Consider the following 27,568-nt stretch of genomic DNA (forward strand, 5'->3'; position numbering starts at 1 on the left):
AAAAATGAACAATTAGTAGCAATTAGAATCTAATGTCACTGCGGTCTTTATTTAATTGGCTTCCTACCCATGACAAGTCATTGGTGGTTCCCAAAGGTGCTGGACAAAATGAATGCAAAATTTATTTAGGATAAAAAACTGAGTTTTCCTCATGTCTTATTGTTGTAGAAACCTCATCAGTTCTAATTTTATTACTTTTCCATGTAAGCTTTCATAGATCACAGAGCAGTTCTTTTGCTTTGAACATAATTACACAGCTCAACTTCTTCATGGTTCACGTCTGAAACAAAACTCTGCCACTGGGAAGTAGTACTTCCCAGCTGTACCTACAATTTACTCTTTTAAAGTAACACTCCACCTATGATTCCCAGATCACTCAGCTCAGCAGTAAAGCCGAGCAAAATTTAAAACACCCTCATTTGGTTAAAAAAACATAGATTAGAATAGGTTTGATGAATGACACGGTGATGAAGTGTTATGTAAGCCAAGCACCAAAGATGCACTAAACATTTTGCCATCAGTAGATTTGTTCTTTTCAACCTTTTGGTTGCTATAAAATTTGGAAGTCATAAATAAGATTGTAATAAATGATAATTACAGAGACCTGTATGTCTCTTACAAGTTTTTATTTAGGAACACAACAGCATGGATCACAAAAATAAAATGCTTGTAATCTTGACTCACCAAACAATAAATTTTGGACTGTAGTAAGTCACATATTACACAAAGGTGTCTCTTCTATACATTATTTTAAATGAATGCCTGCATAACAATGTGGCTGATCTACGTAGGAAAGATACCATGGAAGGATTAGAATGCATCTGTCTCATACATCAAGGAAGAGTCACTAGAGTTGTTAAATAGGTGAAAAGAGAGTTTTAATTAGGGAGGCATATCTATCCAGTCACCAGATAAATAGTCATTCATAAATAATTCCTCAAGCTGTCTAAGTTGGCCAGAAGTTTGGATTTGAGGGACTCTAAGCTCCTTCCAACTCTGCGATCCTGTAACTTCAAGAGTGCAGAATCCACCAGCACCGTAAGATTTAACCAGCTGAAGAGTCAAAGCTGAAGGTATCCATCAGCAATCACTGTATCTGTATTACTGTGTTGATTTTAAACAGAACTGGGCATTTAAGGATAGACAGAAAAAAATATTCTAAATGATCCTAACTATACTGTGTGACTTATTTTTATATGGTTATGCCGCATCATTGTATACTAAAACTCACAATGTTTTAAGTTTAGACATATGACCCCAAATAAGGCAAAGTAAGTCTCTATCTACACTGGGTATCAGAGTCTTACATTTAAATATATATTCTATAATATTTCCTGAGGACAAAATGAAACATCTAAACCTCTCTTTACAGAATTAATTAGTAAAATTAGAAAGATACTTTTAGCACTACCAAAAAGTTACCTTGAACATGAATGTTATACATGGCCTGGTACTACCTTGATTTGAATTTCACTGCAGCCAAGGGAGTCAATGTGGCAACTCGATATTACATCAAAACGGGAGTCTTCACAATAAAACGTTCCAAAATAACTTTTGTCTTGAGATTGAAAACTAAACTTTTAGTAAACCAAAGACAGGTTAAAGTTTATCCTTGTACTGTCATTTTTAAGTAGTTAATATTTAACATGATTAGTGAGATGCTAAAAAGGATCAGTCTTAAAAGTGCAGAAACTTCTCTTTGTATCTGTAATACAACCTTATCATTAAAAGCAGCACCAGTTATGCTGTGCTTTTGATGTGGTTATTAAATATCAGTCTCATCTTTTATCAAAGAATGACTTCTACTAATGCAATTAATTTGTTAAATCTGAGGAGAATTACTATATAAAGCTAGTAGAGAAGACTTACGTGTAATCAAATAATGATAATCCTCATCTGCTCTACTAAATATAAACAAACAGATCAGAAGAAGCACAAGAACTAGAAGCAGCAGGAGGAGGAGGAGACCTGCTCCGGCAGGGACTGCGGCATTCAGAGCACAGACTATCCGAGTGCAGACTCAATGGAGGACTCAGGGGAGATGCCCAGGACCTCAGGGAGGAGGACACCCCAGGCAGAAAAGGCGCGTGCAAACACACGGAGGCAGGGATGACTGTTTAATAATTTTTAAACCTGGGACTGAACACATATTTTAGTTTTTCTTCCCCCCAACAAATTCTACTTAAACAACAGAAAGAAGATTTAAGAAAATCCAAGAGTTTGACACAACATTATAAAATGACTATAACTCAGTAAAAAAAAAAAAAAAAAAAAAGTTTAAAAAAAAGAAAATCAAAGAGACCAGGAGAAGAGGAGAGCAAGAAAATTTTAGAAGCTGGAAGATGACAGGCCATGAGAAAGCTCAATTCTTGGCCGGCCAAGGGGAATGCTAAGAAACAATCGGACTGATACAGCAAAACTGTCAACAGGCCTGGGTGAAGGAGACACGAAGTATGCCCGGAAGTGGGGAGAAAAGAGGGGCGAAACACAGGAAGCTGGCCAAGTTCTCTGCAGTTAGAACCAAGGTCCATCTCCCTTTCCTCTGGCATACAGCTGACTCTCCCACACTCTGGCATCTGGAAAGACACTAGAGGTTTATTTTCTAGAGAGGATCTCCGGACTGTAAGGCACCAGACATAACTAAGATTCCAGGGATCACTGGGTGGAAGGGCGCCACACTGAAAATAAGAAGATTAAATGAAAGTTTACATTCTCAATATGGGGGGAGGGTATAGCTCAGTGGTAAAGAGCATGCTTTGCATGCACAAGGTCCTGGGTTCAATTCCTAGTACCTCCATTCAATAAATAAATAAACAAACAAGCAAACAAACAAACAAACCTAATTACCCCCCCAAAAAAACAAAAACAAACAAACAAAAAATATAATTCTCAATATGGAGACCCCAATCCTCTACTTGGCCCCAAGAATACTGGCAGAAAATCAATACTGGCAGAAATAATGAACAACATAATAATAAACAAATCGCCTATAATCCCACTGTCTAGGTATAATAATTTTGAACATTCTGATATACATTCTTACAAATTTTTTCTACATGTGACATATGCAAATTCAAGTTTTAATTTATAATAAAAATCTCATGCTGTTTCCTATTTATACTTTTTATTACTTTAAAATATACTGTGACTGTCTTACCCTGTCAATGATATATTATAAAATATTATTTTGTATAGTTATAATGTTCTATAGGGTGAACAGGTGATAATTTATTTAACCAAGCCTGTATTTTTGGGTATTTAGAGTGCCTCTGATTTTGTCATTAAAAATAACATCACAATAAATATCCTCAGCTGAAGAGACATCCTGCCAAAAAAGACATACAAATGGCCAACAGGTATATGAAATGGCATTCACCATCACTAATCATCAGGGAAATGCCAATCAAAACCAGAATGGGCTATCACGTCACACCTGTCTTTATGGCTTTATCAAAAAGACAAGGGACTCGCATGTAGGTTGCTATGTCATGCATTTCCCAAATTGCAATTCCTCTGCTGTTTCTGAATAAATTTAATTTCTGATAAAAAAAAAAGATAAAAATAATATGTGTTGGCAGGATGTGGGAAAAAGTAGACCCTGTTGCACTGTCGGTGGGAATGTAGTTTGGTGCAGCCTCTACAGAAAATAGTATGGAGATTCGTTGAGAAATTAAAACTGGAACAACCATGTGATCCGGCAATCTCAGTCCTGGGTATTTATTCACAGGAAACAAAATCAGTATCTTACAAGGATACATTCACCCCTATGTTCACTGAAGCATTATTTATAATTGCCAAGATATGGAAATAACCCAAGTTATTTGAAAAATGAGTGGATAAAGAAAATGTGAGGTAGAGATATATATAAATATTATTCAGCCATAAAAAAGAAGGCAAGTCTATCATTTGTGACAACAGGGGTAGACCTTGAAGGCATTATGTGAACTGAAATAAGTCAGACAGAGAAAAACAAATACTGTATGATCTCACTTACATGTGGAATCTAAAACAAAAACAAAACCAAAATACCAAACTTAAAAATATAGAGAACAGACTGACAGAGGTGGGGCAAAATGGATGAAAGGGGTCAAAAGGTACAAACTTCCAATTATAAGATAATTATGTCCTGGCGATGTAATGTACAGCACAGTGTCTAAGTTAATAATATTATATTGTACACTGAAAGTTAGTAAGAAAGCAGATCTTAAAAGTTCTTATCAGTCCTGTGATACGCCAGTGGGGCTAGTGTACTGGTTAGCTCTACCCAGGGGCAGTGAGAGAACAGGATTGGCCATGTCGTCCCTGATCAGGAAGGTAATCAGCACCGCCAAGGCCCCAGCGGCCCTTGGTCCCTACAGTCAGGCTGTGTTAGTCGACAGGACCATTTACATTTCAGGACAGCTAGGCATGGACCCTGCAAGTGGACAGCTTGTGCCAGGAGGAGTGGCAGAAGAAGCTAAACAGGCCCTTACAAACATAGGTGAAATTCTGAAAGCTGCAGGCTGTGACTTCACAAATGTGGTGAAAACAACGGTTATGCTGGCTGACATAAATGACTTCAGTACTGTCAATGACATCTACAAAGAGTATTTCAAGAGTAGTTTTCCTGCGAGAGCTGCCTACCAGGTTGCTGCTTTGCCCAAAGGAGGCCGTGTTGAGATTGAAGCAGTAGCTGTCCAAGGACCTCTCCAGACAGCATCACTCTAAGTGGGCCCAGTGTTACTTAATCTGGAATTTTAATAATGTTTTTAATTAATTCAGCTAATGTCTTACTTTTTATAATTGATGTTGGGAAGTGTAAGGTTGATGGGCATATCTGAGGTTACTATGGAAATACCATATAATAAGGGGGATTGAACACAAATTGAAGATTAATGATGAATCCAGTTACTGATGTTATAAAGTACACTTATAACACTCGTATCACTGGATGTGGGAAAAGAGACACACATTACATAGTTACTCAAATAAATAAAAGGAAAGGGAAATAGCATGTAGGGAAGATGAGTCACTAACTCCTGAGAAATAAAGAGCACACCTAATTCAATTAAACCCTATTAAGTCAATGATGTGAAATATTTAGCTCTCATGTCAGATACATGATTCTGCTTTTGCTTGAATAAAATTCAAGTGTTTAAGTTTGAATGGTAGAGATGAAGAAGAAACTGGGCCAAAAGGAGAAGAAACTGGGCCAAAATTTTATATAGATGATACTTTTCTAATGGAAATAAAATAGCATGCAGATTTTCCTTGGTGTGAGTCTGTTCACTTATTTTTTTTAACATTTTAATTCATACATTAAATTACATTACCTAATTAAGGGTGGAGGAACCATGAAATTTAAACTCCAACTTTTTTCTCAAAGCTTACAATTCTGACTTTGTACATTTTTACAGTGTTGTAATAAGGCTGTGTATAACTATTTTGTGTTTGTTCTTTGAAGTCTTTTAACATTTTTAGACAACTACTACGTGAGTACCTCCTTGTCGCAGAATAAATTTTAATACACAACCAAAAAAAAAAAAAGTTCTTATCACAGGAAAAAAATAATTTGTAATTATGTGTGGTGACAGATGTTAACTAAACTTATTGTGTTAGATGTTAACTAAACTAATCACTTAGCAATATATACATGTATCAAATCATTATGCTAAATGTATACCTAAAACTAATACAATGTTCTATGTTAACTGTATCTCAATTTTTTAAATAAATAATAAATATTTAAACTACCTAAGCAAATGTCCTTGTACATTTGCTTTCCACACCTTTATTTGCTGAGGATAAATTTCTAAAAACAGAATTCTTAGATCAAAGATCTGTATATTATTAAGGTTTTTGACACATGTTGCCTCCCCAAGAGTTGTATCAATTTATATTCCCAGCATCAATGTACAAGAGTGTTCATTTTCTTTTTCTGTTTGCTCTTATTTTTGTTTTTCATTGAGATATAGTCAGTTACAATGTGTCAATTTCTGGTATACAGCATAATGTCCCAGTCATGCATATACATACATATATATACATATATATATATATGTTTTCATATTCTTTTTCACTGAAGGTTACTGTAAGATATTGAATATACTTCCCTGTGCCATACAGAAGTTTTTTTTTTACCTATTTTTATATATAATGGTTAACATTTGCAAATCTCAAACTCCCAAATTTATACCTTTCCATCACGTTTCCCCGGTAACCATAAAATTGTTTACTATGTCTGTGAGTCTGTTTCTGTTTTGCAGATGAGTTCATTAGTGTCCTCTTTTTTGAAGAATGTTCATTTTCTTAAAGCATCATTAACAGGTGGGATTACAATAAAAATCTTTGCCAGTTTGATAGAAAAAATGAGTTTCTCATTTGCTGTTTAATACACTTTTTAAAACTTTAAAAAAGTTGGCATGTTTCAGGCCAATGGTATTTCTTCTTTTGTGCAATGTCTGTTCTATCATGTCTTATTTTGATCTCTTCAACTATCATAGCATTTAGTATAAGATTAGGCTACATTTACCCTATTTTTAAAAATCCTAAAAAAATCAAACTAGTTTATCACGGCAAAAATTTCTATGTAAAATACTTAGAATGTCACAATAGAGAATAGCCATTCCAGAGAGGGTATTATAGAAAGAAAAATCTCTCTTTGAAGTTGATTTTAAATGACAAGAGGATGAGACCTTATTCTTTTGATATGAATTTGCTGAATTCTGATGGTGTCCAGATTACCCAATTAAATCTCCAGTTTCTTAATAGAGTTCATTTGCACATTTTTTCTAGTTAAAAATAATTTATAATTAAAATGCATTAAGGTCTAAATAAATTTTTGAACCAAATTCTCTATCATTTAAGATTGTTTTAGGTAACTAATATAGCAGAATTTAAAAATACAGTAGTTTTAAAAATCAAGTGCTTTTCATAAAATACTAATAAATTTAAATAACACATCTGTTAAAGAGAAACGAAAAAGGTTCGCCCAAGGGTCTGGTGTAAAAACACTTATTTACATAGTAAGGCTCTAATAGTTACATAATTATTTTCGTTGGCACTAGAATGCAATTTGTATGCCCACAATGAGGAAAGTATTACATTTGTGGGCAAAATGGTAAAAACGTAAGGTTAAAAAGGTAAAACAGAAACATATGGGGACGATGTATCACTAAGGACGCTAGTTTGGTGTGAAGAAACCAAAAGGTTATTGTTGGAACCCTGTAACTTTCCAAAATTTTTCTCTAGTCAGAGATTAGACCACTTTTCTCAAACTTAACTTCCTGCTGGCTAAGGCAGGAGCACACTAAAACTCCTACGTGGAAATACGTGGACTGTATGTGTGCAGATTGTACTTTAGGGGAGATTAGTTGCGGGTGAAAAACGAGCTATTTAACGCCTCCACAGTGGTGACTTGCTGGGGGATGTTCTGCTGTGGATTCTCAGGGCAACTCCACAGGCAGTGCTTGTGGCCTTGGCTTGGCACTGACTCCGATTTCCTGTGCTCCCAGCTTTAATTCTGATGGAGTCCAGCCCTTGACCTCTAAATTCTTGGCCATAGTTGATAGAAATTCTGACCCTAATTCCTAATTGCTCATTTTGTTTGATGACTTAGATTTCGTATTCTTTTTCTTAAACTGAACCCTGATACCTATTAATTCTGCATAATGACTCAAAATTATGCATTACTGGTCTTTAACTTCTATACAGACATTTCTGTGAAACCTAAACAAAATCAAAACATATAGAATATTAAAGAGAGGACAGTATGGGCTTGATCAACAGTTAACTGGCAGCTATTTAAGAGGCTGCTGCCAAAATGAATTGATAAGTGACTTGGACACTGATCTTCAAAGCCCAAGTCTGCAGGATCAAAGGCACTCATTCTTACACTGTATCTTCAAGTTAGGGGTGAAGCACATTAAAATTATACTGTCTTCATTTCTTTTCTGAAATCCTCCAAATATTTACTTCTCATGCATAAATACTCAAAAAATTTAATACAAAAAGAAGAAAATAGTTGAAATAACAGCATCTCTGTAATGCAAATGGCAACGCAATTGTGTAATTAACATCACAAAGGATTTTAGGAAAAGAAAGATTAGACCAATTACTTTGGTGTGCCTCAAAATGTATAAGGAGACTATTTTTAAACACATTATATTTATATAGCTATGTCAAACTAAAGAACTTCAGCAAAGTGAATTTTAAAAATTATATTTATAAAGCACACTTCCATTGGTAGTGTATTTTCACAAATAATTATTTTGTCCACAACATAAAGTCTATGGGAGAAACATGATCATCCTATTTCACATTTAAACTTTTCTTTGACCATGTCATTTTCTTTTTCTTTTTCTTCTATTTTTTTGGTGGGGGGAGGTAATTAGGTTTACTTATTTATTTATTCTTAGAGGAGGTACTGAGGACTGAACCCAGGACCTCATGCCTACTAAGCATGTGCTCCACCACTTGAGCTGTCCCCTCCCCCTGACCACCTCATTTTCAGTGGCATTCATCTTGCCCCTCTTTGGCCCTCTTCCTCCTAAGTTTCACCTTGGTGCTTACCATCACTCAGAACTGATCCCTCTTGGAAGAAAGAACTACATGAGAATACCTCACTCTCCATGGTCTATAATCCTACCTTTCCAGTTCTTTATTCAGTTATCCCCATTACACCTATTCTTTAACGCCATGGAAGCCAGGCCCTTTTGGCCTATCCACCCATTTTTGTATCTTCACTTCCTTCCCTCTCCAACTTGGTGCTACGGTCGTCACTTTAACCTTAACTCTTATCCCATTGTCCTTTCCTGCACAAATACAGTACAATACCCCGCAATGATAAACCCAACCATCCTGGCCTTGCCTACTCCTGGGATCTTGAACTCAAGCTGCTCAGCCTGGTGCGGGGATATATTTGTAGTATCCAACTTCAATGGATCCTTAACACCCATGTCCGCGTCCTGTGTTTCCTGGTCAGATGGCTCTCTGGTCCTCTACTGCAGTTCTTTCAGATTTCCTTTACTCAAATCAAACTTCTAATCCTATCTCTTATTTCACAGGAAAAAAAAAAAGCAGCTACTATGTAAATTCCTGCTGTAGATGAGAAAATTAACACTTAGAGAGGTTAAGTAAATGGATCAGGTCCACAACTACTGAGGAGCAAAGCAAGTCAGTCTGACCCCGGAGTTCTTAACGTCTCCATTTACAACGTCTCTCATTTTCTCTTTCTCAATTACTGCCCTGCCATTCTACCAGTTCTTCAGGGCAAAAACCTAGGCTCCATCCTTGGCTTCTTCCCCGTCTTCATCATCAATAACTAATCATTTGTCTCTTTCTCAGCCCTGACTGGCATCCTTCTAGAACCAGGCACCATCACCACGTACTTGGACCACAGCAACAGCCTTTACATTTGCTCCCATTCAATCTATTCTCCACACTGGAAATGAGGTGAGTGATCTCCCCAAAATGCAAACCTACCTTAGCCCACCTAGTTCCTTTTTTCAACTCCCAGCAACTCTTTCAAACTCAATCCTTTAGACCAGAGATTGGCAAACTCTTTCTGCTAATGGTCAGATAATAAATATTTTAGAGTTTGTGGTCATGTGGTGTCTGCCCCAGACTTAACTCTGCTTTTGCAGCACAAAAGCAATCATAAATAATACACAAACAAATTGGCATGGCTGTACTGCAATACAACTTTACAAAAACAGACTGGGCTGGCTGTGGCCCACAGGCTGTAGTCTGCCAGCTCCTGATTTGGACATGTTATAGTCATTTGTTTCATTAATACTAAGTCCCTTCTATGGGCTGGGCACTGTGTTAATGACAAGAGATACAGTGATGAACAAAACAAGCATAATCTTGTCCATCACAGAGCTTAAAGTGTGGTGGGAAGGGAGACATTAATACTTAAAATTATGTAAATATATAAAATAGTTACTGTGATAAATGCAACAAGGGAAAAATAAATAGTGCTATGAGTGGCTATGAGAGGTGAATCTGACCTAGCGCAAGGATCGGGAAGGTTTTTCTGAGGGATGCCATGACTGAGATGAGAGCTGAAGGAGAGAGGAAGTGTATTCTAGGAAGGTGAATCAGCATTTGTATAGATCCTGTGCTAGGAAGAAACCTGGCTCATGTCTGGACCTGAAAAAGGTTGCTATGACTAGAATGGCAAAAAAAAATAAGACTGGAGAGAGAGGTAGGGCTCAGACCATGCATTTTGGACCCCATTTATGATTTTTTACCTTTATCCTAAGTGCAATGGGAAGCCATTAAAGTATTATAAAGAACAGATGATATGACTAGGTATCTACAGCAAAAAGAAAATTCTGAACAAATTTCTTCTGTATAGCACAGGGAACAATATCTTGTAATAACCTTTAATGAAAAAGAACATGAAAATACATGTATGTATATGCAAGACTAGGACATTGTGCTGTACACCAGAAACTGACACACTGTAACTAACTATACTTTAATAAGAAAGAAAGAAAGAAAGAAAGAAAGAAAGAAAGAAAGAAAGAAAGAAAGAAAGAAAGAAAGAGGAAAGGAAGAAAGAGGAAAGGAAGAAAGAGGAAGAAAGAAAGGAAGGAAGAAAGAAAGAAAAAGAAAAGAAAGAATGAACGAACAAACGAACTTTGTCCTGTCACCACTAAATCCACAGCACTGAGGTCTACATCAAGCATACATGTAAGAAGAGGAAGTAACAACAAATGTGGAGAGATTTCTTAGAAATATCCATTATTTAGGAGAGATGACGGTAACTCACATTAGGGTCATGGAGAGGAGTCTATGGAAGAGACAGACCTTTACAACAGAAAGTCAGGAGGACGCATTGATAGACTGTAATCGTGCCAGGACAGATGGAGACGGAGGCATCAGGAGACATCAGGAATTCACAGAGAAAGAACACAGAAAGAAGGTCGAGTCTTATGGGGAAATAAGAGTTTGATTTTGGGGATGTTAAGGAGGAGATAACTTTGAGATATCCAGGAAGAAATTTTAAATAACCAGATGTGTATATGGACCTGGAGCTCCTAGAAATCTGGGCTAGAGGTATGAATCTGCTAATGAAATGTGTGTCCTTGGAGTATATCCCTAAGAAGAAAGAACAAAAAGAAGAGGGCCTGGGCCTGAGTGCTGAAGTGCTCTGTCACTTACTAGCTAGTCAGAAAGGGACGAACCCCGGGGGAAAAAGGTAAAAACCCAAAGAGGCAAGAAGACAGTCGGCAGGGTGCTGTGACATGGATGTCAAAAGAAGGAAATATTTCAAAGACGACGGTGAGGTCAACAGCGTTCAACGCTGAGAATCCAAGTCAGATCAGTACCGAAAAACGTCCACTGGAATCAGTGAAACAGAAGCCATCTGCGATCCTCTGTCAAGCTGCCAGAACTCATTACAGTCTTCTTCCTCTGGATCCCTGCCTGTGCTTTTAATCCACCTGCCCTTAACGAAACAAGACGAGTAAGACTCTCACAGGAGGGTTTTGGATTTGGGGAGGTGGGTTGGGTGTAGATTTAGAGAGAACTGGAAAAAAAAAAAGAGTCTTAGAGACGAAACAGGTAACTTAGACAAAAGCACGTAGCCAAGCATCTCCAACCAATCAAGGACAAATAGCAGAATGTAGTACGCTGTGTACAAAGGCAGCATCTGAGTGAAGTTCAGAAACGGTGGCCGATTGAGGTGAAGGCTAAAGAGAGATATATACACACTCTCAGTTTTAAACAATGGAGACTATATTTTCATACGTTTCATTCTTTGTTCAGCCATAATCACTGGGGATTTTATCAGATTTTAGGGCTCATTCTCTAGCTTGTGGATTATACAGTACATTCTAAAGTCACAGAGTGCTTCTCTCAAATACATAAAATGAAATGAGAAATAATGTGTGAAATCATCAAAGCACAATTTCTGGCATTTAATAGGTATGTAGTGCCCATTGACTGAATTTGAATCATTAGAAAATTATGAACTAACATCAGGATGTGTTGTTCTTGATCCATACACGGTAAAATTTGATTACCTTGAATATCATCATTGAACGTGCAGTACTGGTTTTGATACTTTTTCAGGAGACGAAATGCATTTATATTGGCAAAATCTTCAAACTGAATAAGGCAATTCATGCCATACCTATGGGACAAAACATTCACATGAGAAGAGGTTAAGAAAACAGCATTTAAAAATCAACCTTTAAAATTAGCCTATAGAAAACACAAAGTATTATTTTCTTGTAAAGGTCCTATCTTGCTACTTAGTATGAATATGCAACGCAATGTTTCTTCAGCAAATATTTACTACACACGCTTACTACAGAAAAAGCACTGTGTTGGCACTGTGAAATCATACAAAGATGATAAAAATATGGTACCTACAGTCAAGGAATTTAAAAATTAGTAGAAACTAAAATATTTTCAAATTAATGGAAAGTGCATGAAAAGTAACATGAGAACGATATAAACAAGGAATTACAGATGTTGAGAAGATAGGCATTATTTCTGACTGGGGCTACAGGCCAGGTAATAAATGAACTGAGTTTTAATCAAGACATGATTTCAAAAGTATAGATACAGGGTCTTACAAGCTGAGTAAACAGCAGGAGTAAAGTAACTGATGAGAAATCTGGGAAAGAAAAATATCATTCAAAACGCAGTAAGAAGCGCTCTTTGGCCAAAATGTCACAGGAGACACATGTAAGGGTGTAGTTAAAGATAAGTTCAGAATTTTATGCTGGAAACCTTAAAAATTCTAGCTTAGGATTCTGGTTTTTATTCTATGGACATGGCCAAACTCTGAAAGGCTTGGAGCTTTGAAATATACAGAATAGATTTTTTTAAATACATTTTTTATTGAAGTATAGTCAGTTTACAGTATTGTGTCAATTTCTGGTGTAGAGCACAATGTTTCAGTCATCCATATACATACATATATACCTTTTCATATTCTTTTTCATTATAGGTTACGCAAGATGTTGAATATAGTTCCCTGTGTTACAGGATAGATTTTTATTCCTGAAATTATTTGACACTTTATTCTTATGATCATCCATTACCTATCCCTCCAAGGCAAGGGAAATTAACATCACTGATAACTCAAGTACCTGAGAGTTGCCAGAGAAAGCCTTAAAGCCATGAACATCCTTTCTAGGGGACTCAAGAGATTTATGGTCTCCAGTTTCGGCTAGACTCCCACTGCCGCCCTATTGTGATTCCTTTTATTTGTCCTTGGGTTCCACTTCTACTGCACCCAAAGACTATTCCTAATCTTTCCCAATCGTTTTAAATCGTGACCTCTTTTCCTGCTTCCTGGCATAGTGAGGACATAATGTGTGACCTCCCTCACGTGTTCTCTCTGCTCCTCACCCCCCTTCTCTGTCTTCAGAGCCACTCTTTAGGCATCAGTTAGCAAGGTGCTCCTCTTCCAGTTCAACGAACCTCACTGCTGCTGCCCACACATTCACCCTTTCTTTCTTAATTAGCTCCCTCTCTGGTATTTACAACTCCTTCTTCTGGACAAGTTCCTTTGTCTTTTTCGATAACTGAGTTTCAGTTTCTAATTAGCGGGGAGAAGTTCTCTCTTGACCCCATGTTTTTCCTATCCTTTCCACTGAATTTGCTTGAAATAGTAGTTTACAGTTTAGCTCTTATTTCTAAGTCTCCTGTTGTTTACCTTCTGCCCTCACGACTCTACTAAAATTTGATGTTCTCAAGTTACAGTATATCCTGACTTAAAGTCCAAGGAACACTATTTTCAATCCTTCATTTATTAGAGCTCTTTGCTCTACTGCCACTAATTCAGTTAATCTTTTTTTTTGAAACTCTCCCTTGGCTACTGTGATATCACACTTCTCTGTGCCTTCTCCTAAACCACTGATCATGTATTCTTTCTCCCTCAGGGAAATCTTAGCACTTAAAACATTGGTGTTTTCCATGACTCTTGGTCTACTGAGTGTGTGTGTGTGTGTGTGTATCCTGACAGAATCTCAATTGTACTCATATTTTAATCACCAAGTATTTTTTATATTTCATTTACTTATTATTTTATTATTTAATTATTTTATTTTGGCAGTGAGGAGGTAATGAGGCATATTTATTTTTAGAGGAAGTACTGGGGATTGAACCCAGGACCTCATGCCTGCTGAGATGCCCTCTACCACTTGAGCTATACCCTCCCCCTAATCACCAGGTATTTACAGCAACTCCCAAACATGTGTTTCTAGTCTATTCCTGTGAACCGCAGACTTTTAAATCTCATGACCACTTGGATAACTTTAGTTGACTGCACCTCAAACTGAAAAGGCCAAAACTAAACTCATTATATTCTCTTAGTACCTATAAGCACTCAGCAAATATTTGTTGGATGAACATAATTTATAGATATTTTCTCATTTAATCTCAAGGAACAATTTTATAAATGAGGAAAGTCTTGGGCACCTGCTAAGTTGGGGAGGGGAGATTTGCACTCAGGTCTGCCTGTTGTTTAAAGTAAGCTTTACATTTATCATTGATTCTTTGGTTATATTGTAGGTTATTATCTATACCTTCCAGTATGTCCCTTTGAGTAACACCAAGTTCTAAGATAAAAATAAAGAGCCATATAACAGAAAAGTTTTGTAAAATTTAATCAGAATAATAAACTAGTGAAAAGATGAAGCGTTTTCGGGGCTACACTTTACTGCAAACCAGCGGTCAGCAGAAAGCTCCTAGGCAGAGGTCTGGCCTTTTAACATTCATGGTGGTCCCACCTCTTCATGGTGAAGTCTGTCTCCTCAAGACTTAAACCAACACTTCTTACAGATTATTTACTCTGTATTTCCCATCTAAATAGCCTACTGAAACTCAGTCATCTTCACTGAACACTTCTAAAACCAGGTAGACTCCTGACTCAACTTCAACAATTTTTTTCCATGACGAAAGCACACATTTCCACATCTCAGAGATCAAAAGACCGAAGTTGTCATTTTACTATTTCCTTTTTTTAACCCATAATATTCAGTTAACTGCCATAGCCTATCATTTCTACTATTTAAATATTATTGTAGCCAAAGAAATTAGTCTCACCCCTGCTAGGGCAACAAAAAGTCTCCTGTTGGTCTCTCTGCTTCTCCATGTGCCCCCCTCAAACATATAACACACAGCTGCCAAGTCTCTGTAAAACAACTTCCTCCAGCTACTCCCTTGCTCAAAATTCAGAGTGGATGGCTCTAACAATGGCACCCAAATTCCTTCAACTCAAGAATTTATAATCCTGTTACCTGTCCAATCACCTTCTCGCTCCCTACATTCCAGTGAAAGTCCCTTCTCTCTCTTCTTGCAAACACATTGTATCCATCTCCTTCCGCGTCATGAACACACTGCCATTGCAAATCAGTCTCTAGTGAAGAACTTACTCAAAAGCTACTTTCTTCTGGGAATTTCCTCAATCTTTTCCAACTCAAGTGATCTTTCTTTAAAAAAAAAAAAACCAAAAACCTCTTGGCAAATATTTTCTATACTACTTATGTTGGGTCTAAAACTGCTAGCATGTAACTGTATCATTAACTAGATTAAGAAAGACTTAAAACTCAGTACAATTTCAGTAGAGAGAACATAAAGTGAATATAATACATAAGCAAAAATTTATTTCATATATTAAGAATAACCAATTGCTTAATAATAATCTGCACTGCTGAATACTACGACTATCAGTTGGTTTGAATGAGCTGCATCAGAGTAGGTTTTCCATTTATTCCCCCAAATTCCAGAAGTTCTCATGTTCTGCATTTTTTATACTAGTTCAAAAAAAATTATAATCTTTATATTATTTAAACAGATACCACTTTTATTCTAGAATGTCTCTACTATTTGGCAAGGAAGAAAATCAAATTCCTTTCATGTTACTTTTTAAAGAGTAGGCAGTAAGTAGGTTATGGAAGTTTTCAGTATCAATATTTTCTATTAATAGAAGTAAAAAGGTTAGCCTCATCAAACCAAGATTTTTCAAAAAACTCATTTCAGTCAAAAGACTGAAAGACTTTAACATAATTTTCTTTTAGTTGAATTCCTAAATACAAACAGGAATTTAAATGTTAAATCATGTAAATCGTAGTTATCCTTATGAGTTTTCATCATATTAATCTGCCCCTTCTTTGAAAATATTTATTTTCTATAGTTTCCTAAGAAAACAAATTCCTCTGAAACTGCTATTTTTCCCATCAGCACTTTAAAATTCTTTCCCTTATACATTCCTCTTTTCTTGCCTTGTCTTTCTTTCTCTCAAAGTCCTTTCGGAAATGTTAATTATTTGCTCAGAAGACTTTCTACAATAGTCCTCCAGGTCTTCAAAAGAAATATTTTAATCCAAATAAGCCTTAGAAAATTCCTATATGAGCAAAAAAAAAAAAAAACTCCAATAAAATATGAATTAATAATAAGTTAATGATCTAAAGTTCTACTGCCAATATCTTAAACTCTACAATATTCTCCTCTCAGCCCCTAGTTCTGTCTCCCCTCCTTTCCTCCGACTCCTTCTCCAGCACGCAATCCGCTTTTCATTCCAGTCCTTCCTGCCCTCCTAGCTCACTCTTCCCCTCACCTCTGTGTGCCAAGGCAGGTACCCCATTAGTGCACCAGCCGCCTCCCCAAGTTCCCCCGGACCCTTCTCTCCTTCATGCCACTTAGACAGCACAGAAATCCATGCCATCGGGTCTCAGCCAGGACCTCAATCACGTCCTGCAGTATTTGTTTTCATTGTTTCCTGGTTCAAGGCACGATCCCAAAGCAGCGTTTGCAAACCTATTTCTACTCTCCTTGTCTCACAAGCACTCAGCCTCTTACCAATCACTACTTTACTGAGATCAACACCACCCAGAGAGAACAACCTTCGTTTCCTCAGCTCTTCTCCATATTTAAAAATATTTGTGCTTTTATTTCTTTTCTTCCTTTCGCTTCTGAGATGTATTCTTACTTCCTTGTTTCTAATTTCTCTACAGAACCTACTGCCTCAACTTACCTCTCTACACTAACAGCTTCAGTTTCTCCTTCTCCACTGGTCTCCAAGTGGGTTCTCAGGACTTCGATTTTAAAACCATATCCCTCAACCGTGACAAAGCCAAGCTGTGGCTACTTATCCCTCTTCCCATCCACTGCCAAATTCTTAGAAGGGGTGATCAACCTTCCCTCACTCTCCACTTCTTCTCAACATTATGCCTATAATTCAAAGACAGTCTTAAGCCACCACATCCTGACATCACAGTGCAGAGAAGGTCCCTTTCCTCTGATTCAACAAAACACTTTGTAAGTCAGCTGTTTTCACTCCATTGCGGTTATTTATATACTATTACATATTTATACTTGAAGGTCTACCTTTTTAAATAACCATAAAATTCATAGGTGAAAACTGGTATCTGAATTTTTAGCTTGTTTTTTTTAAAAACATTTTTTATTGAGTTATAGTCATTTTACAATGTTGTGTCAAATTCCAGTGTAGAGCACAATTTTTCAGTTATACATGAACATAGATAAATTCATTGTTACATTTTTTCTCTGTGAGCTACCACAAGATCTTGTATATATTTCCCTGTGCTATACAGTATAATCTTGTTTATATATTCTACATTAACTTGTATTTTTTTGATTACTCATGAAGCTTGGCATCTTCTATGTCTATCAGTCATTTGTAATTCTTTCTGGAAGATTATATGGTCTTTGGCTCATTTTTACTTTTCTTTATTACTTCATAAGAGCGTTTCACACATTAAGAATATTAACTTTCTGTTGTATGTGTTGAACATGGTTTCCTTACTCTAGTATACTGTGCCATCAATCATTAATCACTTACACAGTGTTCCTATTTGTTTTCACAAAAGGAATTTAAAATTTTTATGTAGTCAGCTCTCTCCTCTTTTTATTTACAGTTTCTGCCCTTGAGGGTCTGCTTATTACAATCTTCTCCATATACATTTATTTAACACTAATCAAACATTTCTTCTAATGATATTATGGATTTAGAAAACAATGAACCTTTATATTTCGTATTATTTTTTACTGCATAGATGTAGGTTTGTTAAAAATAGAGATTAAAATGTCTTGTTTTCTATATAATTTACCCAACTACGCCAGTGTCATTTATTTAATAGCCCATCCTTTCCCCTCATCACCCGTAATCAGATTTTATATTTTCATACATAGCAGAGTCATTTTCTGTGCTTTTCTCTTTTAGTCTACTATGGCTAAATGACAAAAGCTACTTTTTACCTTTTAAGTAATGTATGTGTGTGTACATGTGTGTACACTCCCGTGTGTGTGTGTGTACACTCACTCTTCACGACTACTCTATGAGGCAGATGCTATTACTATTCTCATCTCACAGATGAGATGACAGGCACAGCAAGTGGGTAATGGCAGTCTAAGAGTAATGGTTAGTTTACTACTCTATCCATAAAAAATGCCTCCACCTTAATTACTGGAGTTTTTAGGTGACTTTAATATTTAGTAATGTTATTTATCACTCATTCTTCTTTTTAAGTATTTGCTTGGCTGTGTCAGCAGTTTAAAAACATAGGCTTTACTCAATAGCAAAAAAACAAAAACAAAACAAAACAACCCCAAAAGCCTCCAACGAAAAAAATGGGCAAAGATCTGAACAGACATTTTTCCAAAGAAGACATACAGATGGTCAATAGGCACATGAATAGATGCTCAGCATCACTAATTATCAGAGAAACACAAACCAAAACCACAGTGAAGCACCACCTCACATCAGTTAGAACGGCTCCTATCGAAAAGATAAAGATAACAAGTGCTGGCAAGGACGTGGAATCCTCATCCACTATCTATCGGTGGGAATATAAACTGGTGCAGCCGCTACAGAAAACAGCAGGGAGGTTCCTCAAAAAGCAAAAACAGAATTGCTGTATGATTTGGCAATTCCAATTCAGGGTATTTATTTAAAGAAAATGAAAACAACCACCTCAGAAAGATACCTGCACCCCCATGTTCACTGCAGCACTCTACAACAGTCAAGAAGGTGAGGGTACACGGTGAGCAAAATGGGGGAAGGTGGTCAAAAACTACAAACTTCAAGTTACAAAACAGTAAGTCCTGGGGATGTAATGTGCAGCATGGTGACTATAATTAATAAGACTGTAATGCATATTTGAAAGTTGCTAAGAGAATAGACTTTAAATGAAAACAATTTTTTATAACTCTGTGTGGTGATGTTAACTAGACTTACTGTGATGATCATTTCTCAGTGTACACAAACATCAAATCATTATGCTGTACACCTGAAGCTAAGTGTTATATGTCAATTATACCTTAATTTAAAAAAAAAAAAAACAAAAACAGACTCGAGGGTCAGAGATCCCGGGATGGAATTTTGTCCTCAGTCTGTATCCTTAACTGTTCTGTACCTCTGTTTATCCATCACAGTCAATAATAATAATAATGGCATATGATCATAAATGGTTAACAGGATTCAATGAAATGATAACTGTCAGTGTTCAGTGTGTGAAGGCTGGCACACAGGCGCTGTATAATCACTAAATATTTTTTATTACTCAATAGCAATCAATGATAGAAGCCGTAGGCAGTGAATTAATACCTTCAAAAGCCTAAGAGAAAGTGTCATTCTCGAATAGTATATCTAGCAAAGCTATTCTTCAAGAGTACAGTTGAAACAAAGATATCTTTAGATAAATAAAAACCAAGGCTTCTACTAAAGGAACTTCTAAAGGGTATATTTCAGAGAAAAAGGAAGTGATCTCAGAAAAAAGGTCTGTGATACAATAAAATAAAATATAAGAAAATACAAGTAATATTTTCCACATAAAATAGTAACAACAGATAAGGCTGCTCCTGGCATGATAGAATGAGGAGGTTGGCAAACTTGTTTCCCAAACAGCAACAATATAGCAACAAGCAAATCCTTCAATACAACCATTTCAGTGCTCTGGAAATCAAGTATTAAAGGCAAAGAAGCAAAAATTTCCAGTAAAATGGAGAATCGGGGGAGGAGGATATAGCTCAGTGGTAGAGTGTGTGCTTAGCCTGCACAAGGTCCTGGGTTCAATCCCCAGTACCTCCATCAAAAGTAAATATGTAAACCTAATTACCTCTCCCCAACAAAAAGATCAAAAAAAAAAATGGAGAATCGGGTCAATTATTGAAAGGAGCATAAAAGTCTTACGTCCCTCATATATATCATGCCATTCTAGGACACTCTTTAGCTGTCTTCATTAAAAATTACGGAATCGTTAACAATGGGTAAAAGCATCTCCATGGTTATAAATCATGATCTTTTTTTTTTTTTCAACCTTGGTGGAGAAGCCAACTTTGTGGTAGCAACTGATTACCCCAAACACAAGTATCAGTCGATAATCATCTGGTGCTTGTAATGGCTCCCTCCCCACTTCTCCGGTTTCTAAGCAGCCTTCAGAAAGGAAAGCGCATTTTCAGACAGTGCCCTCAGATGGTTCGCTCCTGATGTGTCATGTCCTGCGGTCTAGCAGCACCAGATGATCTGTCATTATGCTCCAAAGCAGCAGAACCTTGTGGTTACAGTATGTGAGGAGGAATCAGAGCCTTCTCAGTTCTATTCCCGGACCTATTACTTACTTAGTCCTGTGGTTTTGGGCTTGTTACAATTTTTCTGTGGTTAAAATGAAATCCCCACAGTATGGTTTGCCTTCAGTGTTTAGGACACAATGCGGTCGGGCTATAAATTTATAATGTTTCTAAGAGAAATCTGGGAGTAAGCATAGGTAGTAAAATGGTGCACAAGATACCTTATCATTTACAGAAGTATATTTTAGAATTACCCCTTGGAGAATACCACATATCAGTTTTAATTTCACGAATTTTCTCTACCTGGTAGTTAACTCTGATTTGAGTCCTAAAGACTCAGGGGAGAGGCATCCTGAATTCATTTTGTGATACAAGTGTCTTGCATCATACAATGAAAGAAAGCCATGTAAGGGATATTTTGTTCCAGAATGAACCAGCCTGGTCGCTATGAGATTATAAGTAGTGGAACACAAGGAAGTGAGCCAATTCACAGAATACATAACTACAAAAAGTACCTACTATTTTACGATCGAAATATCACACAAAATAGCGGGTGTAAATGGTCTTAGAAATTAACAGAAATGCCACCCATAAAATTAACGTGTAAAAACTGCAGAGAACCTTCTCTTGCGGTATTGTCAAATTAGACAATAACCTTATGACAGGGACTGGTCCCTACACCTAGCACTTACTTGGTGTCAGGCACAGTGCTCCATACTTTATGTGGATTTTCTCTCCTTTAATTCTCTAAGCAATCCAGTGAAGAAAGTATAGTGATTATCATTTTACAGATGAAAAAACTGGAGCTCAGAGAGACTAAGGGCCATGGTTGAGTTCTTACTGCTCACAAGTGGTAAGGTCTGGGCTGAACCACAGGGCCCATGGTTTTAACTACTTTATTTACTGGGTCCCACAGAGCACCAATGTCGTCATCAAGTCAACGAAGTGAACAGTGTTATTTAGGGAAAAAAAGGACTGCCCTGATTAAACAAGGGAGTTACAGTCTTACCATAAAACTAGCAAGACAACACTGGTGTGCATTCAATATCCTGGTATTTTTATTATAGAAAGTATATGGATAAACGCTGGTGAAAACATTAGTCTTTCTCTGATTATAAACTATCAAGAATTCATTGTAACCAGGTCAAGCAAGGACATTTTGATTTAATAAACAGTTCTTTCTGTTTGTTTTTTGGGTTTTTTAGGACTTATTACATACATGGGATTATGTAGCATTCAAGATCCAGAGTATTTTAGCTCTGATGGGTACCTTAGAGATAATGTATTCCAAATTACTCATACTTGAGAAAATTTAACAGCAAATAGGGAACATGGATCTTGCCCTCAAAATGCCTACAGTCTCACTGGGAAGACAGAGATGCAAGCAGACAATTAAAAGAGGGTTCAAATTAAAAGCAAAATCAGTGGTACACAAAGAGCTCACTACAGGACTCTGGGAAGACAACATGAATTAGGTTGAGGCTTAAATTGGGTCTCTGGGTAGGATTCAAATGAGGAAGAGAGGGAGGTGGGAAATAAAACCACACATGTCTCCGAGTTTGTGCTGGAGGACCCTGAGGACATTAGTTGGAGGAACTTGAGAAGATCAGTATAGTCCCTGAGTTTCAGATTATGAATAGACTTGAAGGCTAGGATACATAACTGAAAGTTGACTGAAGTTCTCTTTGGCCAAGAACCATTCCACTGTAATTCTTCCTTGTAGGTAACAATTAGGAACAGAAATGTCTTCATTCCTCTGTTGACCCATTGTAGCATGGCTCCAGTTCCTGCTACTTTACTTCTGTATTATTTTGTAACATTTAAGTACACCTTTCCTTTCCTTTATCATTCCTTCTGTTATATTTTTGCTGACATTTCTTTTTTTTTGAAGGGGGGGTAATCAGGTTTTATTATATTTTATTAAATGGAGGTACTGGGGATTGAACCCAGGACCTTGTACATGCTAAACACACACTCTATCACTGAGCTCTACCCTCCCCCCTTGCTGTCACTTCTTAATTATTCTCTGTGACACTGGACACTGTAAAGATTCAGCAGTCATCGTCTATCTTTTCCTTCTTTTCCTCCTATAATGTTCCCCTTATCAAGTTCACATATTCTTAGGGATTCAGTAATCATCTTTAGGCAAACAATGTCTAAATCTATCATCTCTGTTGCTGATCTTTCAAAACAACTCCAAATCTCTGTTGCCAAAATGAAAGAAAGACTTGGAGAAATGTTATATTATGTATCATTTTTCTTTAAATGAGGAATAAATATTCATGAGATAGTATTTTTATATCTTGTCAACCATTCTAACTCAGTTATAGATTTATTTAAAAGGATTCGATGCAAGGATTTATACAACTGTTTTACATCAAGGACAAACAATGAATCATAAGCAAACATGAAGTCATCTTCTTTGGTTGTCTGTTTCTCAAAAAATTAGAGTTTGTAAGATTCTGAGTTCCTTAAAATTCAACAAATTCTGAAACTGCATTTATAACTCAAATTTCTATTTAGTAAGACATTTAAAAAATTACTTCTGCTTCCCAAATCAGTGAAAACTTTTCTATGATTTTAATATGTACATATAAAACTCCTAGAAATTCTGGACTTTTTTCCTTACAAACTTATCCAAATTTTTCTATATCCACCAATGTCAAAATAATCAATTTCCATTTTGCTTTCCACATTATACCCTAATGGTCAAGTTCTGTTGTGCCTTCTCCTGAAACACCTTCCGTATTAATTATTATGCTTTCTAGTCTAAGCAGGTCAGTTCAAGTCCAGGCTCTTTGGACCATATCATTGCAATACTACTACAATCTCCTGACTAGCCTCCTTGCTTTTGTTTTCTTCCCCACTGAAATCAGTCTAGACAGTAAAAAATGTGTTCATGCTATTTTAAAGCGGGCCCTATGTAATGCGATCTCATCTAAACTTACCTCCCTCTATTCTCATAAAGGAGCCTTATTCTTCCTTTCTTCCCTTATTTATTCACTTATCAAATAATACGCTGAGCACCTCCTAGGGATCAGGAATTGTTCCAGGTGCTATTGACACATTCCTGCCCTCACAGAGTTGACAGTCTTGTGGCAGATACAGTACGTAGGAGGTTATAATGCAGTGTGGGAAGTGATGTAACAGAGGAGATTCAGGATCCCACAGCACAGCAGGGGCACCTACCCAGAATTAAGAGGGTTAGCAAAGGATTTCCAGGGGAAGCTAAAGCCTGAAGGAGGAATACGAGCTGGTCAAGTTAAGAGGAAGAGGAAGAATTTGTGAGGCAGAGGGAACATGCTCAAAGGTCCAGGGTTGAATAAATCAATAGCATATTTCAAGAACTGAAATAAATTAAATATGATTGAACCACAAGGTTTGAAGGGAAAGAGACAAGAATTAAGGCTAGAGAGGTAAGTAGGGCCATATTATACAAGACCTCTAATCTGTGTTAAGGGCTTTGTAATTGATTCTAAAAAAAAAAAAAGATACTGAATAGGAGTGTGACATGATCAATTTGATTTTAGATGAACTCCACGTGGTCAGGGTGAAGAATAGATATGAGAGGGGCAGGACTAGATGCAGGAAGTTTACTTAGGAGATGGCTGCAAAACTCCAGGCCTGCCTCTGGAAATGAGAACAGGGATGAAGAGGAGGCGGATTCAGGAAATATTCAGGAGACAGAACTTAAATGAAGAGAAGCAGATGATAAGGGAGAAGAAATCAAGAACGAATTTCCAGTTTCTAGCTTGGGCAGCTTGGTAGAGTATGGAGAGTAATAAAAAATAGAAGATGCAGTTCCACTTTGGTTGTGCCGTTTTTGAATAACCTTAGAGATACGGAAGCAAAGGAAGTTGTCGTGAGATTAAGATGTGTGACTTGAGGATTTCAGAGTCTGAGCAGCTGCCAGTGAAGATAAGGCCCCTGATATGGCCATGAGTGGGAATCTAAAGAGGTGTGGTACCACAGGGCCTCAGAAATGATGATCTTAAGAACCAGAAAGGCCAATGCACAAAACACTTCATCCACATGGAAATTAAAGTGGGTTGAGAGCAAGGCTTTGAAACGGTAAGAATTAAGGGTAGTTAAAAACAAGACAGGGATATGATACACCTAATTGACCTAAGCATCAAAAAAGTCATGGGAGGGGTTTACATACGGATGGAACACTAGTGGTCTGAAAGGGCAGAGGGGAGGGGATGCTGATAGATCTCCCAACCTTAAAATGTTGCATGGACCAACAGGCATTCCTGTTTGAAAGCACTGTAGGAAAAATGGAGGTCTTAAACGGGAGTAAAATTAAAAAGGAAAATAAAAGATCCTTCCTTCCAGCGAGGAAGTAAGGGAGCCTTCATGAAGGAACAGGTTTCCAAAGGCAGAGCGGAAAGTTTTGAGAGGGAAGGGAGTGTTGGAAGTTTGCTTTAGGGGAGATGAAACACAAAACACAAAGTGTGAAAAAGCACAAAGTACGTGAAAGAGTAAATGGAAACAAAGGGCATGTTATTTTTATGTTACATGTTATATTTACATTTCTACATTATAATGTAAAAAGAACATGTCCTTGTCTATTTCCATTTACTCTTTCACCTTACTTCATGTGCTACAACAATAATGTGAAGCAAGGTTTTCGAAGAATTATGTCCAGAGGCCACCCGATGGACTGCAAAGGCAGACTGCAAAGAGGTGGGTATTTGGGGTGGAGGTGGGGGAAGGCTGCATCCCGGTCCCCACCAGTTGAGAAGTAGCTCTGGTTATCAGCTAAAATCCTCAGGGCAGCCCTGGTTTTAAAGGCCGGCTCTGTGCTTCAGCATGCCATTGCACTTTGACCTTCCATTTCTAGTCTGCACCATTTCTCATGCCCTGAATGCCTTCATATAAAGGATGCAGAAATTTAGAAAGTGCTTTTATAAATGCCGTCTGCAAACTTACCAGAGAGAACTAAAAGTCTCCTCAAATGCATGTTCCAGTAAATGCCTTATCCCCAACCTCAATTATGTCATTTAGCTCTGTAGTTTAAATCACTAAATCTATCTATGTCTCCTACCCAATTCAGTCTAGATCAAACTGTTTATTTCTAAAAGCCAACAACTTCCACAAAGCACTAGGGATTAAGTTGTGAGCAGCAAAGAGAATCGTGTGTTATTTTGCTGCAGACTCTCAGAGTCATAAAGTTTTTGAGCTAGAAAGGTCCTTGGAGGACACTCAGCAACAAGTACTCTGCCCAGAAAGGATATTTAGTAACACTGAAGACACCAGGGGCAGACACACAGTGAGTATTACCACCCAAAAGAAAAGCCAGAAAGTCCAACACAGTGGCCACTTACGACGCCAGCAGTTTTTTGGGGTTTTCTTTGATGTAGGAAAATATTTTCTATCTTATTTTGGACTATAAAAATACAGAATATTTTTGGAGTGGTTTGTCAGAATTTACATATGCAAATGAATATGTCCATTATCCCTCAGTGTGCCCACCTTCAGACTCTGTTCCTTTATTCTTTCTTTTTAATGACGCTGCAACTGCACAACTACTTTCAAAATGAGTTTAAAACTCAGTTTCACTACTTCACAGTTCTATTTTGCAGGTAATTTTCTTCTCTCTTTGCTAGCAATAAAAAAAAATGTGAGGAAATATTTCATGAACAAGAACTAGATCCAAATACTGACTTGTAACAATATTCTCATTCTGACTATTCTCAATTTTCCGTTAAGTGTCATCCTGTGATATTTAACAGAATTGCCATAGGTTCTAAAGACAATATTCAAAGAAGCATTGCAAAAGTACTGTGACCATTAGCAGTAATCATTGTACAGAGTTCCAGCGTATTACCTGCAAAGAGGTAACACTCATTCAGATCTAACATTGTTTTAAAAAAAAATCAATTACGCTATTTTACAGTGAAACCTCAAAATCAAGGTACACATGAAAAAGGACTTTGCATGTATAACTACTTAAAATAAAAACTTTGAAAGACGATAACCATTCTCATGCCACGGGAATCACAGATATCTACACGTATTATTCAAGAAAAACCTGAGAACTGGACACTTGGAAATAGCTAAAGGCACAAATCCAATGTCAATTATAAATCTGGCCTCTCTGGCACACTCAACTGGACAAATGTCAAAGTTTGAACACTAACCATATTCCATAACTAGAATCCACCTACCAATAATGTGTCCTGAGGTTATGTCTATTTATATTTCCATATTAACAGCATTTCTTATGGGAGTATTATTGCCTAATACTAATAAAAATGCCAAAATATCATGTTCCCTGATTTATTAATAAGCTCTTTTCTTCCCACACACTGGGGAGTCCATGAACTAAGCCATCATATATTCCAGTGGCACTGAATGTTTTTTAAGCCCAAACTGCTTTAAGATTGTTTCTATTGGCACCTGTATGGGTACATTTACCTCCATGTCAGTGCCTTTTTTCCCCTTGAAATAGCTCAATAATTAGCTGAAGAGATTTTTATCTAACATTCTAAAATGAAAATTCTACTGCAGAGTCCTTACTTAATTCAGAACAATTCTTAGGGACAAAACCTGACATAGTTCTAAGAACTGTTTTGACTTCCTTTCACATGAAACCATTTTTAAATGACTCTGATACTTTTTTGAATTAACAAGCACACTTACATTTCAGTCTAAGTTGTCAAGAATGCAACTCTTTCTCTGCCAAACTGACATATTTCCAAAATCTGATTTTGGACAGGGGTCTGTGAAAGTATGACAATTTATCATTTGTAACCTTTATTCTGGTATCACTGAGAAATATAAGCTAAGGCAAGTACTTCTGGGCCTAAAACAGTATTTACTGAAAAAGAACATTTACAATGAAGTTAATAATCCAATGGGCTTAGAATCTAACTACCTAGGTATAGGTTCTGCCTCTTTATTTAAAATTTGAATGTTCTGGGTCAAACGGTCTGTTTTTCCACTACCTTTCTGAGAACTCCTTTTTCAATTCTAAATCAATAAAAAGACTTTTAAAAATATACCCAACAGAGGTCAGATTAACAATACAGAC

General features: G+C 36.9%; 1 protein-coding gene and 1 pseudogene across 3 annotated transcripts in view; one reads left to right on the forward strand and one right to left on the reverse strand.

Annotated features, from left to right (window-relative positions):
• Window positions 1-27,568, reverse strand: part of ME1 (malic enzyme 1) — a 179,829-nt gene that overhangs the window by 28,439 nt on the left and 123,822 nt on the right. For both annotated transcript variants that reach the window (XM_072965568.1, XM_072965569.1), the window contains exon 7: window positions 12,012-12,121. In XM_072965568.1, the coding sequence (XP_072821669.1) occupies window positions 12,012-12,121 (110 nt within the window). The remainder of the gene's footprint in view (window positions 1-12,011; window positions 12,122-27,568) is intronic.
• LOC102534328 (2-iminobutanoate/2-iminopropanoate deaminase pseudogene) lies at window positions 4,166-5,249 on the forward strand (annotated as a pseudogene). The gene has a single exon (XR_001460507.2). The product of XR_001460507.2 is annotated as a 2-iminobutanoate/2-iminopropanoate deaminase pseudogene (transcript).

This window comes from Vicugna pacos, chromosome 8 (genome assembly GCF_048564905.1).
Source record: "Vicugna pacos chromosome 8, VicPac4, whole genome shotgun sequence".
Taxonomy (NCBI): Eukaryota; Metazoa; Chordata; class Mammalia; order Artiodactyla; family Camelidae; genus Vicugna; species Vicugna pacos.